The sequence below is a fragment of the Podarcis bocagei genome (genome assembly GCF_964188305.1).
Source record: "Podarcis bocagei genome assembly, chromosome: 8".
In the NCBI taxonomy this organism is placed as follows: Eukaryota; Metazoa; Chordata; class Lepidosauria; order Squamata; family Lacertidae; genus Podarcis; species Podarcis bocagei.
In genome coordinates this window covers 59,651,360-59,666,777 of record NC_138133.1, presented here as the reverse complement: position 1 = coordinate 59,666,777, position 15,418 = coordinate 59,651,360, and the positions used below count along the sequence as shown (strand labels likewise).

At 42.9% G+C, this 15,418-nt stretch overlaps 1 protein-coding gene and 1 long non-coding RNA gene across 2 annotated transcripts in view; one reads left to right on the top strand and one right to left on the bottom strand.

Annotated features, from left to right (window-relative positions):
* Window positions 1-266: 266 nt before the first annotated feature.
* Window positions 267-14,518, bottom strand: TERF1 (telomeric repeat binding factor 1). The gene is made up of 9 exons (XM_081205198.1): window positions 14,182-14,518; window positions 11,852-11,947; window positions 10,478-10,608; window positions 10,129-10,215; window positions 5,763-5,909; window positions 5,117-5,226; window positions 3,648-3,751; window positions 1,853-1,926; window positions 267-657 (listed from the first exon to the last, which is right to left on the bottom strand). The coding sequence occupies exons 1-9, from the start codon at window positions 14,402-14,404 to the stop codon at window positions 499-501; spliced, it is 1,131 nt and encodes a 376-aa protein (XP_081061324.1). The 5' UTR covers window positions 14,405-14,518; the 3' UTR covers window positions 267-498.
* The window catches only part of LOC308593209, a 361,814-nt gene continuing 358,353 nt past the window's right edge, over window positions 11,958-15,418 (top strand). The window contains exon 1 of the long non-coding RNA XR_014010850.1: window positions 11,958-13,387. This is a non-coding gene — a long non-coding RNA (uncharacterized lncRNA). The remainder of the gene's footprint in view (window positions 13,388-15,418) is intronic.

The window sequence follows — 15,418 nt, the reverse complement described above, 5'->3', positions numbered from 1 at the left end:
AGAAATGGTTAGAGACTGCCTGCTTTACATGAACGCCTGAATAGGGAAGCTGTTTGATGCAGCTTCACAGTACAGCTAATCTTTATAGATAAGTAGCTCCTCACATGAGACAACTACTAATGTGTGGCCCCTCATCACGTGAATTCTTCTGACCATCTGGGGTTTTCTGTTTTAATTGCTTGTAGCAACTTTTATGCAACTGTGCAGAAGATAGGTTTGAATTTCTTATCAAGCTCTCAAGGCTAAAAGATAAATTATCATAATGATTGAATGCAAATCATTTTATTTGCCTGATAACTAGATACACTACCTTTTCAAAAAACAGCTTAAGCAACAAGACTATTTAATAAAATATACTAGATTTTTTTGTGTTAAACATACTTACACCAAAATGGTTTTCACTGGTCCGCTGTAGACTACATAAAGGAATCACCTGACAAGATCAGAAATACAGTATAGGGAAGAGTGGAGTAAAATGAAAATATTTGGGAAAACAGCTTAAACCATGTTTAGTTTGACCAAAGTCCTCCATCTGTCTTTCAACATTACATTAGTCCGATGATTGAAGTCATAATGTAGAAGAATTTTAGTCCATTTTCCTACTCCAAACTCCTGTACACCCTTTTTCAATTTCTCGTCTTCTTCCCAACTCCATCGCTTTAAAAAACAAAACAAAACATTGTGATACTCAGATATGCACAACACACTTCAAAATATTTTCCTCTACTGTTGAGCTAACAAGCTGTGAAGGAAACCTTCAGTTCTTACCATTATGATTTTTTAGGACTGAAGGAGTTAAATCTTCTGCATACTTGTAGCCTACAGAAGTGTAGCATTTCAGGAATTGTTCCCACTAGGGACAAGGTCAATAAATCCAATGTTTTTATGGAAAAACTGTATTTAAATACGGGACTTGTTTTGATGGAAAGCTAATCTAGAAACTATTTTAGCAAGCTTCAAATCTAGGGTTTTTTTAATAAAACGACTATCAGCCTAATGACCATCTCTAGCATGACTGATTTTTCTACATCATATTTTTAGAAGGCAGAAACTCCTTTGAGATAAAAATGTATATCTTCCAACCAATCAAGCAGGGCACAACATTCACTTGCCAACTGAAAATGACTTTCTGAATTCTATTTTTAGCTGCAAAATTGTAAAAATATATAGACCCATGTATGCAAGCTAACTAAAAAATAGTGCAATGATTAACAGAAGACACTGTTACAACATTCACTTTGCCTATGGGAGAATTGAACAATGGCAACATTGAACAGAATAACCACTCAGAGAGTTGTAAAAAGTCAACAGCCTTTTGAACATTCACAGTGTTCTTTCATGTAAAATCTTCTATAAACATCCGTCACTATTGAAATGGGTAGGTTCAGCTTGTTTGGAATACTCAAAAGAGCTGCTTTGAGCTCTGAGATTATTTCAATAACAAAGATTGTGAAGAAAAGCAACGTATTTACTTATTTTAGGGAGAACCTGAAATTGTCCACAATGAACACAGTATTTTAAGTCTGGGATTGCCGGCTTCCCAAGCCTGCTAGGCCAAGACCCTCTCCTGCCAAGCTGTGATGTCACTTGTCAACTCTGGAAAGGAGTTTCTGCGCAAGTAGGGGCACCTTCATCTTCATGGAGGGCACAACAATCAATGGGTAGCTAAGATGGCTACATTCCAATCTCAAAATCAGTATCTAAATAGCAATTTCTGGGAATCACAAGTTTGGAGAGTGATGTTGTGGGCTTCTCATAGGCATGGATTAGCCACTGTGACAGCATGAAACTGGATTCAATGGGCCCTTCTAAGGACATGGTCTGCATTTTATAACCCTTCCCCCATTCATACCTGTCTCTTAAAACTTGTTGACAGAGATAAAGTATCTTCTTGACCATTTTCAGGATCATGCAGCTCCCTCTTGTCTAGTTCAGCTAACAAACAAAACAAATATTTTGAATCTTTCAACTACAATGTATTATTAATGGCCTAAAACTCAGGAATTTTCTTAATACAAATTTATTGCAAAACAGTGGAAGATAATTTAAATAGCAGTTAATTCTGTGGGCACAGCTTTATTGCTTCTATAAGACAGTATGTACAACTACATCAGCTAATAAGAGAAAAGAACTAGGGTGACAAGAAAGCTTGCCAATAATTTAGTTGTGTGGAGAGCCATATATGCACGGTTTACTTGCAATTTAGCAATAGCCCAGGGCAACCCAAAATGACTTGCAACCAACTAACCAGGCAGATCACTCTCTCTCTCTCTCTCTCTCTCTCTCTCTCTCTCTCTCTCTCTCTCTCTCTAAAACCAAGCGGTATAAAGAAAAACAAAAACATCCTACCCACTTCTAAAAGGCAACAGATAGTTAAAAGGCCAAAGGCCTGGTTATATGGGAAGATTTTTGCCTGGCACCTAAAGATATATAATGGGGCCAGGTGAGCCTCCCTGGGGAGAGCATTCCACGAGTGGGGAACCACCACAGAAAAGGCCTGTTTTTGTGTTGCCACCCTTCAAATCTCTCGTGAAGGGGGTACATAAAGAAGTGCCTCAGATGATGATTGAAGAGTCTGGGTTGGTTCATATGGAAGCAGGTGGTCTTTGAGGTATTCTAGTCCTGAGCCATTTAAGGCTTTATAGGTCAAAACCATCACTTTGAATTGGCTCTGGAAACAAACTGGCAGCCAGTTCAGTTGGGCCAGGATCGATGTAATATGCTCAAACTGTCTTGCCCCAGTAAGCAGCCTGGCCACTGAACTGTGCACCTGCTGAGGTTTCTGAAGAATCTTCAGAGGCAGTCCCACATATAACGGATTTCAGTAATCTGTCCTAGAGGTTACCAGAGCATAACTACAGAAATTAGACTCTCCCTGTTCAGTCAGGGAGGCAGCTGGGCCACCACCTGAAGCTGATGGAAGGCACCACTGAGGCTACCCGAGCATCAAGTGACAGAAAAGGACCCAGAAATACCCCCAAGCTACATACCTACACCCTCAGAGGGAGTACATAGCCCCATCAAGAGCAGGCAATCTCCCATCTGTCTAGTCTAGGGAACCACCCACTAACAGTTCCTCAGTCTTATCTGGATTGAGCTTCATCTTGTTGGCTCTCATCCAGTCCATTACCAAGGCAAGGCCATTACCAAGGTCCAGCACATGAACTGGCACACCTGCAGATGTTTGTCAGCAGCATATTGCTGACAACGTACAGTCATACCTCTGGTTGCGAACGCTGTGGTTTGCGCCTTTTCGGGTTGTGGACTGTGCCAAACCTGGAAGTACTGGAACGGGTTACTTCCGGGTTTCGGTGCTCATGCATTGCGAACGCTGTAGGTTGCGAATGTGCCTCCCGCACAGATCCACAGATCACGTTCACAACCCAAGGTATGACTGTACTCCAAACCCCCAGATAACCACACCCAGCGATTTCATGTAGATGTTAAACAACATCCAAGTAGGACCAGAACCATGGCAAGTCCTAAATAGTTGGTACCAAAAATAGTTTAAGGCTGTGATCCAGGTATGAATGCATAGTATTTATAAGCAGTTTTCTTGTATTTAAAAACTTATAGCAGTATTTCAATTATTTACCCACCAAAATTAAAATGAAGTTCATATACACTGAAAGGACTGCAGCACTTACTTTGAAGAGCACTTCCTTTTCTCCTTATTTTTCTCTGGGGAGTCTGTAGTTGCCATGAATCCCAAGGTACTTGGTTAGCTAATGAACAAGTTTGTCTCTTTGAGCTATAAAGGAATGAAACATACATAAATTTCTAGTCTTGACACTTAACTATTTTGAATTCATGCTAGAAGATATTTTTGCAGTGCTTTTTCTTTGCTGGATGGGGTTTATTTGAGGGACGGGTGAGATCAGAATTAAGAACAAAATCAATATAACTTTGGCCACATTCCACAAAGCTTAGTGCCTCATGCTGCAAAAAACATTCCTCTTCGGAGGCCCCAAACATAGGCAGTGATGAAGTGGATGTCCACATAATATTTTGCTTTGTATCAAATTAGGATACTCTACCAACATTTTACCCTGCATATAGAAAATCTGTCACCATCTCTCTCAAACTTCAGAATCCTCTTTGATATAAGTAAACTTCTATAACACTATATTTCAGCTGCATTCATCATATTATACAGGGACACGTGATGCTGTGGAAGTAAATACTGTACCCAATTTTACTACTCCTGGGTTGGAATCTGGGTTTTAAAGTTCTATGTTTGATCAATACTGCTACTTTTACCATTCTGTAGTGCCTTAACATCTTCAGCCATGCTGCCTGATGCTGACTCTCCCTGCATCTACCCCACCCCAGGTCTATTTCAGGAAGCTCCCATGTTAGGGTTCCAAGGAAAGTTGCATTACTGCCAACCGCTCTTGGGTGCAACACCATCCTGGGTAATGGGGAAAAGTGAATAAGAAGGACAGATTGATATAGTTATTGTGCATCTGTGGGGCACCTCCAATTTACAGCGCCCATTGGCAGAGCAAGAAAAAGCTTCTCTCAGTGTAGTTGTATTTATAAACATGCACACATACAATGCTTTTGAGATGGAGATGCTATACAGAAACCCTAATGTCTTACTAGATAGCTAGTGATTTTCCAGCCTATGCCTCTACTTACTAAATTTTACTATGATAAAAACATGACAAAATGTAGTCTGGAGCTAAGGAAAATATGGTTTCACACAAAAAGAGACTGACTCTTCAGGAATAAATCCCTGCTCGCACCTACACTACCCTTGCTATAATAAAGCTGCAGTAACAAGAACCATGTTCAATATGTACTTACTTTAAAGTTACAGATAGGTAGCCGTGTTGGTCTGCCATAGTCAAAATAAAAAAATATTTTTACTTTAAAGTGATACAGTGGTACCTCAGGTTAAGTACTTAATTCGTCCCGGAGGTCCATACTTAACCTGAAACTGTTCTTAACCTGAAGACCACTTTAGCTAAGGGAGCCTCCTGTTGCTGCCGTGCCGCCGGAGCACGATTTCTGTCCTCATCCTGGAGCAAAGTTCTTAACCTGAAGCACTATTTCTGAGTTAGCGGAGTCGGTAACCTGAAGCGTATGTAACCTGAGGTACCATTGTACTAACCTTTGTTTGGTTTCCAAACAGTTTTCTTTCTTTGATTCAGTTACACTGTTACATTGCAATTCTAACATTATTTTTCCTGAACTTCTAGCTTCCACTTCTTTCATAGCTTCCTGTAAAACAGAGAAGAAATGCCACTTTACTTCACCAGCAATAAAAAGTAGTGCATTGTTCTTAGAAATACTATATCCATTTCTTGGGGGGTGGGGGGAGTAAAACTACACTACAATGTTAAGAACAAATTTCAATGATTTACGTTCACTCACCAACTTAAATGACAGGTACAGTGGACCCTCTGGATACAAATTCAATTTGTTCCGGGGGTCCGTCCGCAACCAGAAAAGTCCGTAGGCAGAGGCGCTGCTTCTGTGCTCATGCACGGCGTGATTAAGCGCTTCTGCGCATGCGGCGAAACCCAGAACTATACAGTTCCAGGTTTGCCGCGTTCATAACCCGAAAGTTATGTATCCAGAGCAGTATGTAACTAGAGGGTCCACTGTACACATAAATTGGAATTTTTCAAACCAGGATTATATTTTGCTTTGTCTTTAAAGGATGTAAGCCATTTTTTTCCAGGTTTTTAGTATTTGTTTAATTTTCCATAAAATGATATTCATGTGAAGTGAGATGTCACATTGCTTCAACATACCTTCGTTAGAAAATCAGTTTTTTCGCTCAAGAAAATATTGATGTATGATTTGATGTTCTGAATCAAAAGACTGAAACTGAAATTTCGGAGAAATGGATGATGTGGATCTTTGTGTTTTATTATTGCAGCCAGCTTCATTCGCAAAGGCTAAATGCAAATAAATAAAAAAATAAAAAATTAATATATATATGATCAGGGTTACATTGCATTGTATCTTACTAAGGATATATACCTTTACGAACAGCTAGAGTATGTTATTTCTGCCTTCTACGAGCCAAAATTTAAGAAGTTCAGTACAGGTAGGATCGGTCCATTTGTTATCCTGGTACAAATCACATCACTGCTGCACAAATTACCCTTCTTTTATCTAGCATTTTCAATCTAAAGGAATATTTTGCTCTATAGACTTGTTTGTGAATAAATTTTCAATACTTCTCCATATAGTTACAGATTGCAAAATGTCGAATGGCTATCCTATTCAATATAGGGAACTTGATTTTCATTAGTTAAGATCTTTGGTGACCAAGAGCAATGTCTTCTTGTCCGCAGCTTGGCTTGGGAAAATATGGAACCCTACCATGCATGCTTTCTGCCATGGAGATGAGGGGAAAGGAGCAAGGAAGAAGCAAAGCTGCCTTGCTTATTTTGAAATTACTACTACTACTACTACTACTACTACTACTACTACTACTACTTCTGTTGATATGCTGTCCATCTGGGCATCTGGGTTTCCCCAGCCACTCTGGGCATCTTCCAAAGAATTAGAAAACCACAGTAAAACATCAAACATTAAAAACTTTCCTATACAGGGCTGTCCTGCATAGTGGAGCTTTGCATAAAACACTCGTGAGAACTGCACACCCATACTCTGGAGCTCCAAAGGACACCCCCAATGACACTCTCAACATTCAACCTGCATCTAACAGCAGTGCACAACGTAAGTCACATGTTACTGTCTGAACTGTGAAGGAAGCATATCTAACTTCAAGATCTCTAATGTACAACTCTGTAAGGTGGCCCCTTTCTCTTCACATCATACCACACACCCTCCTCTCTATACCCTGCTCACATTATTTCCTCAGCACACCAATCTCTTTGTCCACTCTATAGCACTCCCCCTATTTCTGTCCCTTCTCTCCACATCTTCCTCAAGTGCAGTAACGGCACACAAAGCTTTCACTTTCCAAGGAATTCACACCAGTGACTGATTCTTGGGCACAGGCAGACCTTGCAGCATAGCTGGCTACAAGAGGCTAAAAAACCTGATGCTGAATCCAAGGAGAAGAAATAATAGAGGTCTTTTCTCATTAAGTACCACTTCCAATAAACTAGGCTGGGCCTTAGAGACAACTGCAAGCTATTGGCTATTAGGAATTATCTTAGGGCGCTGTGTCAGAATGTAGGCTGTATGCTGTGAAGGTCTGGTTTAAGAGGACAGTACAGTGGAACCTCGACCTACATACGCCTCATCTCGCAGACATTCCAAGTTGCGTCCGTAGCAAACCCAGAAGTAAACACTGGGTTTGCCGCGATTCACACATGTGCAGAAGCAGCTTCTGCCATCTGCATGTGCGCAGAAGTGCGCTACCGTCAAATGCACACGCGTACAATACGCCTCTTCTAGCGTACTGTTTCGACTAGTGGACGGACCTCTGGAACTGATTATGTCTGTAAGTAGAGGTTCTACTGTACTAAGGATAAAACCCTGGAGGTTTTTAGTGCATAGAGATAAGGCTTTAGTGTCTTCAGATTACACAATGGCTGCATCCACAAAGGTAGAAACTACAACTGGAGCAGGGGTGGCTAACCTGTGGCCCTCTGGATGTTGTTGAGCTATAATATTCATCATCCTTGACCATTAGCCATGCTGACTCGGGCTGATGGGAACTGGGAGTCAACAACATCTCAAAGACCACAGATTCAGCCACCTGTGCACTACAATGTAGGTCCTTGCAATGCCAGAATCCCTGGAAGTAAGCCCCAAGGGAAAGTGACAAGCTCCTAGGTATTTTCTGATTTTCTCATTAATTTTAACTGATTTTATCTTTCGTATCTCTTTTGTAACCCCATTCTACACAGTAATGCAATATATAATTTAACAAACAAGCTAATAGCTTGGTAAATTTGCATATTGATCATTTATAGGCATCTGATGCTTTTAAAATTTGTTCCAGACCAAACTGTCTGGAGTAAGCAAGCTTCTGGAGCGAGTATGGCGACGGACTCGTGACGGAGCCTCAAGAACATCTTATAGGATGCTTATGAAAGCCTATGAGATGGCTATGAAAGCTGCTAAGAAATCTTACTTTGCAGCTTCCATTGCATCCGCTAGCTCTCGCCCGGCACAACTTTTTAGAATAATTAGGTCAATAACGTCCTTAGGAGGACAACCAAATTTAAGCACAAATTCGACCCACAGCTGTGAGGCATTCGCGAGCTTTTTTGCGGAGAAAGTCCTGTTGCTCCGCCGTGACCTCCCTGCCAATTTAGATACAGTGACTGAACTGGAGGCCCCTCGACTGACTTCAGGTCCAGTGTTGGACCATTTCGATCGGATACTCCCTACTGATGTGGATAGATTCCTCCAAGTTGGTAGGCCCACCACCTGCCTCCTTGATCCGTGCCCGTCTTGGCTGATTAGGGAGTGTCCAGATGTTGCGCGGACCCCCCTGGTTGAAATTATCAATTTGTCCCTTGACACGGGGACATTCCCAGGGGAACTGAAGGAAGCAGTGGTGCGTCCACTCTTAAAGAAAACTTCATTAGATCCCTTAGACCTATCCAATTACCGCCCAGTTTCAAATCTTCCATACCTGGGTAAGGTAATTGAGAGAGCGATTGCTGAACAGCTTGGTAGGTTTCTGGAGGAAACATCGGCATTAGATCCATTTCAGTCCGGTTTCCGTCTTGGTTTTGGGACGGAGACGGCTCTGGTTGCCCTAACAGATGATATCCGTAGACAACTGGATCGAGGCGGGTCAGGACTGCTGATCCTTTTAGATTTGTCAGCAGCCTTTGACATGGTCGATCATGATCTTCTGGACCATCGCCTTGCAGACGTGGGGATACAGGGCATAGCCCGTAACTGGTTGTGCTCTTTTATCTCTGGTCGGGGACAGAGGGTGGCACTGGGGAGGGAAATGTCGTCACGCCACTCCTTGGTGTGTGGAGTGCCGCAGGGCGCAATTCTCTCCCCAATGCTTTTTAACATCTTTATGCGCCCCCTTGCCCAGATTATCCGGAGCTTTGGGCTGGGCTGTCATCAATATGCTGATGACACTCAGCTCTATCTACTGATGGATGGCCACACCAACTCGGCCCCTTACACACTGACCAGATGCTTGGAAGCTGTGGCTGGATGGTTTCGTGGGAGCCGATTGAAACTAAATCCTTCGAAGACAGAGGTCCTATGGCTAGGTCGGGATAGCATGGGGATGAGGGACCAACTCCCTTCTCTTGCGGGGGCCCAATTAGTGCCATTGCCTTCCGTTAAGAGTTTGGGTGTAATCCTTGACGCCTCCCTTTCCATGGAGGCGCAAGTCACAGCAACAGCCAAGGCGACATTTTTCCACCTTCGCCGCATCAAGCAGTTGGTCCCTTACCTTTCCTGCCCCGACCTGGCCACAGTGATCCATGCGACAGTCATCTCCAGGCTTGACTACTGTAACTCGCTCTACGCGGGGCTGCCCTTGAAGCTATCCCAGAAACTCCAGCGGGTACAGAATGCTGCAGCGAGGCTCCTCACAGGGTCTCTGCCATGGGAGCATATTCATCCAGTGCTTTTCAAGCTGCACTGGCTCCCGGTGGAGTACAGGGTCAGATTTAAGGTGCTGCTTTTGACCTTTAAAGCCCTTCACGGCCTAGGACCCTCGTACCTACGGGACCGCCTCGCCTGGTATGCCCCACGGAGAGCCTCAAGGTCCATAAATAACAACACCCTAGTGGTCCCAGGCCCTAAGGAAGTTAGATTGGCTTCAACCAGAGCCAGGGCCTTTTCAGCACTGGCCCCAACTTGGTGGAACGCTCTGTCTCATGAGACCGGGGCCCTGCAGGATCTGATCTCTTTCCGCAGGGCCTGTAAGACAGAGTTGTTCCGCCTGGCCTTTGGATTGGAGCCAATTTGATTCCCTCCGCCCCCTTTTTCTTTTTTCTTTTCCTTCTCCTGCAATGAGGCTCCATTTTAATATTTTAATGTTCCATTATTTTAATGTTGTATTTTATTTTTGTTTTTAAGTTGTAATCACTCATCTTGTTTTTATTATTGCTTGTAAGCCGCTCTGAGCCCGGCCTTGGCTGGGGAGGGCGGGGTATAAATAAAAAATTATTATTATTATTATTATTAAAAATACTGAAACTTCAGTATTACCTCATTTGAGAGAGATTCCGGAAATATTCTTTCCAGGACTTCTGCTGACTCCGTAAAATATCCTTTTTCCATATACACTGCTACAGCCTACAAAGAAAGAATACATTCTGGATTGATTAAGAGGTGTCACAATTACACAAAAAGTTGTAATACCGTATGGAAGCAAAGCTACTTCTGCAGCTGAATGTTACATGACCAATTTTTGTTAATGGCCTTTCCTAAGACTCAATCCTATGGTCTTGCTTGGACAGGTCAATGATAGTCCATGAAGAAATTTAAATGAGTGATGCTCTAACTTATTTCCATGGCACATTCAAGCAAATACGGCTGCATGGATTTACAAACAGACCTGAATCTGAATTAACCGCTTGATGTCTTCATGCAGCTTATCTTGTTTGCTTTGTGTTTTTAAAAATGAAGTCCAGATTAATAGGGCTTTTTCCAGTGGTGAAGAGTCTTCATCATCCCCCAAATGAAAACCTTAAAAGGAAATAAATTGAGAAGGGTAAATAGTGTATTTCATAGAGTAAAGAAGACACACACAAAAAGGACACTAAAATTTAGCAATCATCATATGCCTCCACAGCTGATGGTTTTAGGTGCACCTTGCCATTTGTTAAGCCTCCTCGTTTGACCCTTACAGAATTAAATGTGACCAGTTTTTGTTCTATCAAGCAAATATGTCAAACTAGGAAGGCCCCCCTTGGACATATTCTCAGGACCTATGCATTTGAGCTTGAGATACAAAGAACCATGACTTCAAGAAGATGGAAAGAAATAGAAGAGTATTCAGGGCACAGCTTCTCAGTTGGCACCAGGTGGCACCTTGCAGTGGAAACACATTATTTGCTGCTTCTGAGTGGCTCCAAAGCCCAGAACAAAGGCAGACAAATGTAGTCTCAGGGAATGAGCAGAATCCTTCCCTCAGGCCAGACTTTAGACATGGTCAAGAGCACGGGCCAGCAACCTTTTTCAGCCGTGGGCCACAGTCCCTCAGACCATGTGGCAGGCTGGACTATATTTTGAAAATAAATAAATGAAGAAACTCCTATGCCCCACAAATAACCGAGATGCCTTTTAAATAAAAGGACACATTCTACTCATATAAAAACACACTGTCCACGGGCCAGATTGAGAAGGTGCCTTAGGTTGCCTACCCCTGGTCAAGAGCAACAAGAACCTCTTATTGCTTTTAACTTTCCCCAGTGACTTGTGCAAGAGATCACAAACAATAGCTTTCTATCAAGACCAAACAAAACTTTTAGATGCCATTCATGACTGTCCTTTGTTATATGAGTCTCATCCTTTCCAACCCTATGTCCAAGTTTAGACTGTAAGCTCCTGAAAACAGTGACCTTTTGTTGCTTTGTTATGCCACTCTGTGAAGCACTGCATGCATTGTTGGCACTAAACAACAGAAGCCTCATTTGATTTATCCGTACAGGTAACTTACAACTTATGCACATTTAACTTGTGCACGTTCAGCTTTATGCACTAGGCTTTTTTTAAAAAAACAAACGAAACAACAACATTAAATCGGGTGGAAGTCAGGGAAAAAAGATTTTGGCAATCCCATCCACCATTGAACCCAATGTGTTTTGACTATACACTACTTGGGCTTTAGGTGCTATCCTCAGAATGTAACCCCAGTGTAAGTTGGGCTGTAAAGGAATATTGTAAAGGAATTACAATGCAAACTGAAGAAATTTAGCAGAATATTTACCAAGTGATTTTCCTTCTGCAATATATGCCAACAGCTGACAAAGGCACACTGTTTTCATTTGATGAGTTTCAATTTGATTTAGTCCTTTGATAATAGCTGGAGAAAGAAAGACCATACATGATTAGATGAATTGTGTTCCTATAGTGCCACTGTGTGGTTATCAGTATCAGGAACCTTTTCTGTATCTTAAGCACAGTTACTTGAAATGAAGCTGTGCTGAAATCAATGGCACTATCTTTCAAATAATTTTACTTAGGACTGGAGAATTCAAGGGCAACTTTTATTTAGTGGCTTGCACCGATGCACACATTCTAAAATATGACTAGTCAATCTGTAAATGAGATTCATCATATTTGCATGCAATTAAACAATAAGTTTTAGAGTTATTTTGACCATAGAGGGAGCCAGAGATCAAGAGTTTTTCAGGCCAATTTTCAGCGGAAATAAATTTCAGGACACTTTCAGGTTGAATGGTGGTAACAACCCAATTTCCCCCCAGTGTGATAGTCTGAAGTACACTGGTACCTCTGGTTACGTACTTAATTCATTTCAGAGGTCCGTTCTTAACCTGAAACTGTTCTTAACCTGAAGCACCACTTTAGCTAATGGGGCCTCCCGCTGCTGCCATGCCGCCGGAGCACGATTTATGTTCTCATCCTGAAGCAAGGTTCTTAACCCGAGGTACTATTTCTGGGTTAGCAGAATCTTTAACCTGAAGCGTATGTAAGCTGAAACGTATGTAACCCGAGGTACCACTGTAGTTACTTAAGTCATAAATGCATTGTGTCTTTGTAAATTTGTCTTAGAAATAATGCAGCACATAACAGCAAACATGATACAATTGCTCAACAGTTTGATACCGTATTTTTAGTGTTCATTAATTATTTGACTAGGTCATTTCAGGCAGAACATACTAATCTGCCAAGTTAAGCTAAGAGGAAAGCTTTGGTTTCTCTACTGTAGTTATTACATCAAGGAAAAGCATTCCCTTATAAGTCCCTGTTCTAAAACCACTGGAATTGTGGTTTTTTTTTACTGCTTTTAACTTGTGTTTTTAAATTTGGGAGTTTTTTGTTGTTGTTTAAATTAAGGGACATGGGTTGTGCCTGGGAAGAGCTGGCTCTGGGCTACATAGCTGCCATGATGACCAGGGGCCCAACGCGTCAACCAGCCAATGCAGGTGGCAGGCCACACTCTGGACCTTGTTTTCTCAACTGGGCAGGAAGAATCACTTCCTGTTGAGATTGAGGCTTTCAGCACCTTTTCCCTTCTGCAGAGGTGGGGGCCCTGGGAAGGGTGGTACACTAAATAAGTAAGTAAGTAAGCAAGCAAGCAAGCAAGCAAGCAAGCTGTAATAGAACCAGAGTGGTATAATGGGTTGAGTGTCCTTCAGCGGGGATACCCAAGGTTTTATTTTACAGTGGTACCTCGGGTTAAGTACTTAATTCGTTCCAGAGGTCCGTTCTTAACCTGAAACTGTTCTTAACCTGAAGCACCACATTAGCTAATGGGGCCTCCTGCTGCTGCTGTGCCACCGTCGCACGATTTCTGTTCTCATCCTGAAGCAAAGTTCTTAACCCGAGGTACTATTTCTGGGTTAGCGGAGTCTGTAACCTGAAGCGTATGTAACCTGAGGTACCACTGTATTTCAGAGGGACCTTGGGACAGTTGCTATTTCTCAGCCTAACCTTCCACACTGTTAAAGAGGATAAAATTGGAAAACTCTATTCCTTTAATACCCTGCGCATGTGATAACAAATTTAACGCTAAATAACCTTTTCTCTCACAGGAAATTCCCCAGGAGTCTGAACTTGCTGTTCTCCAGAGCAATCAGGTTGGTGGGATGCGGAAAGTTTCATTAGGTACTGCTACAGATGTGTTGATTGCATTTAGAATGTGGCCAGCAAGCTGCAGCTTTACAGGGCTATCACATCTTGTACCTGTACCTGCAACATCTTGTACCTGTACCTGGGCTAACACTGCAACTGCTAAAAGTACAGGGACACCTCAAGGGGAAATAAAACGGAGGCATGCTTGGAACCATTCATACTGGCTTTGCAGTTGTTATTTGTGTCCTCTTGTCCCTCCTAATAAACTAATATTCACACACACACGCGTACTCTCTCCCTCTCTCTGTGTGTAGATTCCCCCCCCCCCAACGGAAGAGGCTATTGTTGCGCGGTAATTTGCGAGCGAGGTTGTTCTGCTGGCACGAGGAAGAGGAGGAGAAGCTTCACTTTCTGTGTTTTCGAGGCAGAACCAGTCAAGCGAGCGGCGGCAGCTCCGGCCCCCCCGGCAGCCCCCCCCCCACCGCCGGGCCAGTCACTCACTCAGCGCCTGGTCTCGGCTGTTCTCGAATTCCCTCCGGTTGCCCTGACAAAAATGGCGGCACTGGCAGCGGCAAGCGAAGTCCAGCATCCATCCGGCGGCGACCGCCTCCACCTGAGAGAAAGGAACCTGCGCCTCGTCACGCCCAGCCGGACCTGCCGCCGCGGGACTCGGTCGCGGGGGACGAACTGGGCCGGAAACCGTTAAACTCGCCCCAACGTCCATTTCCGAATCTGGCGCGCTCAAAACGAATACGTAAATCTCCGCCCCCTTTTCGCTCAACCGTCCCGCTACGTCACCGGTCCCCTTCTGGCCACGCCTCTTCCTGCCGCCTCGCGGGCCATCTGGGAAGGAGTCTAGCTTCTTTCCTAGATATAGAAAGGGGAGGGAGGGGGGAAGGATTACGCACAGCGCTCACTTCCGGACTTCATTTAATGCTTCCCTCTTTTTCCGGGCCAGGGTAATAACGCAGAGAACCGTCCCTGACTCTCTTACCTCTTTTCTGTATTGCGGACAAACATTTTTTTTATGCCTTGTGTTGTAACCAAATGATATTTTCTCTCCCCTCGCCCTCTTTCTTTGCATGGCTACTGCATGTTTTTATTTGTAATTATCTGTCTTCCTTAAAGTTTAATCAATCTTTTATATTTAGTTTTAATTTTATTAATGTTTAATTGTGTTTTTTATGAAACCCCCCCATGTTTTTAGCTGCTCCTTCTTTATCTGTAGGCCGCCTTGAGTCCTTGTCAGGGGAAAAGGCGAGATAAAAATTAAAATAATACGTAATAATAATGTTCGATGAAAGTGTTTTCATTTTGCCAGTTTGGCAGGTTTAGCCTTCTGGAGAGGCTGAACGATTAATGGGGAAAAGTAGATATTTCATCACATATCCCTTCTCCAGTTCCAAGGAACTTAGGGTGGCACACATCACCCTCATCCTCCCCTTTTATGTTCACCACAACCCTGTAAGATAGGCTAGGCTGAGGGATCAGGACTCACAGAAAAATGGAGACGGCATCTATGATAAGACTTCTGTAGCAGCCATTCTACTAGACCCAGCCAACGTAACCAATGGTTAGGGGGTGATGGGAGTTGTAGTCCAACATCTAGAGGGCCACAGTTTCACCACCCTGCTCTAAAGAGAAGTTATAATGATGTGACTGGCAAGTGCACCCCCTTTTATATGTCATTTTTATATGTAGTCATCAGCAGACTGGGAGAATTCATTACGTCCCATCA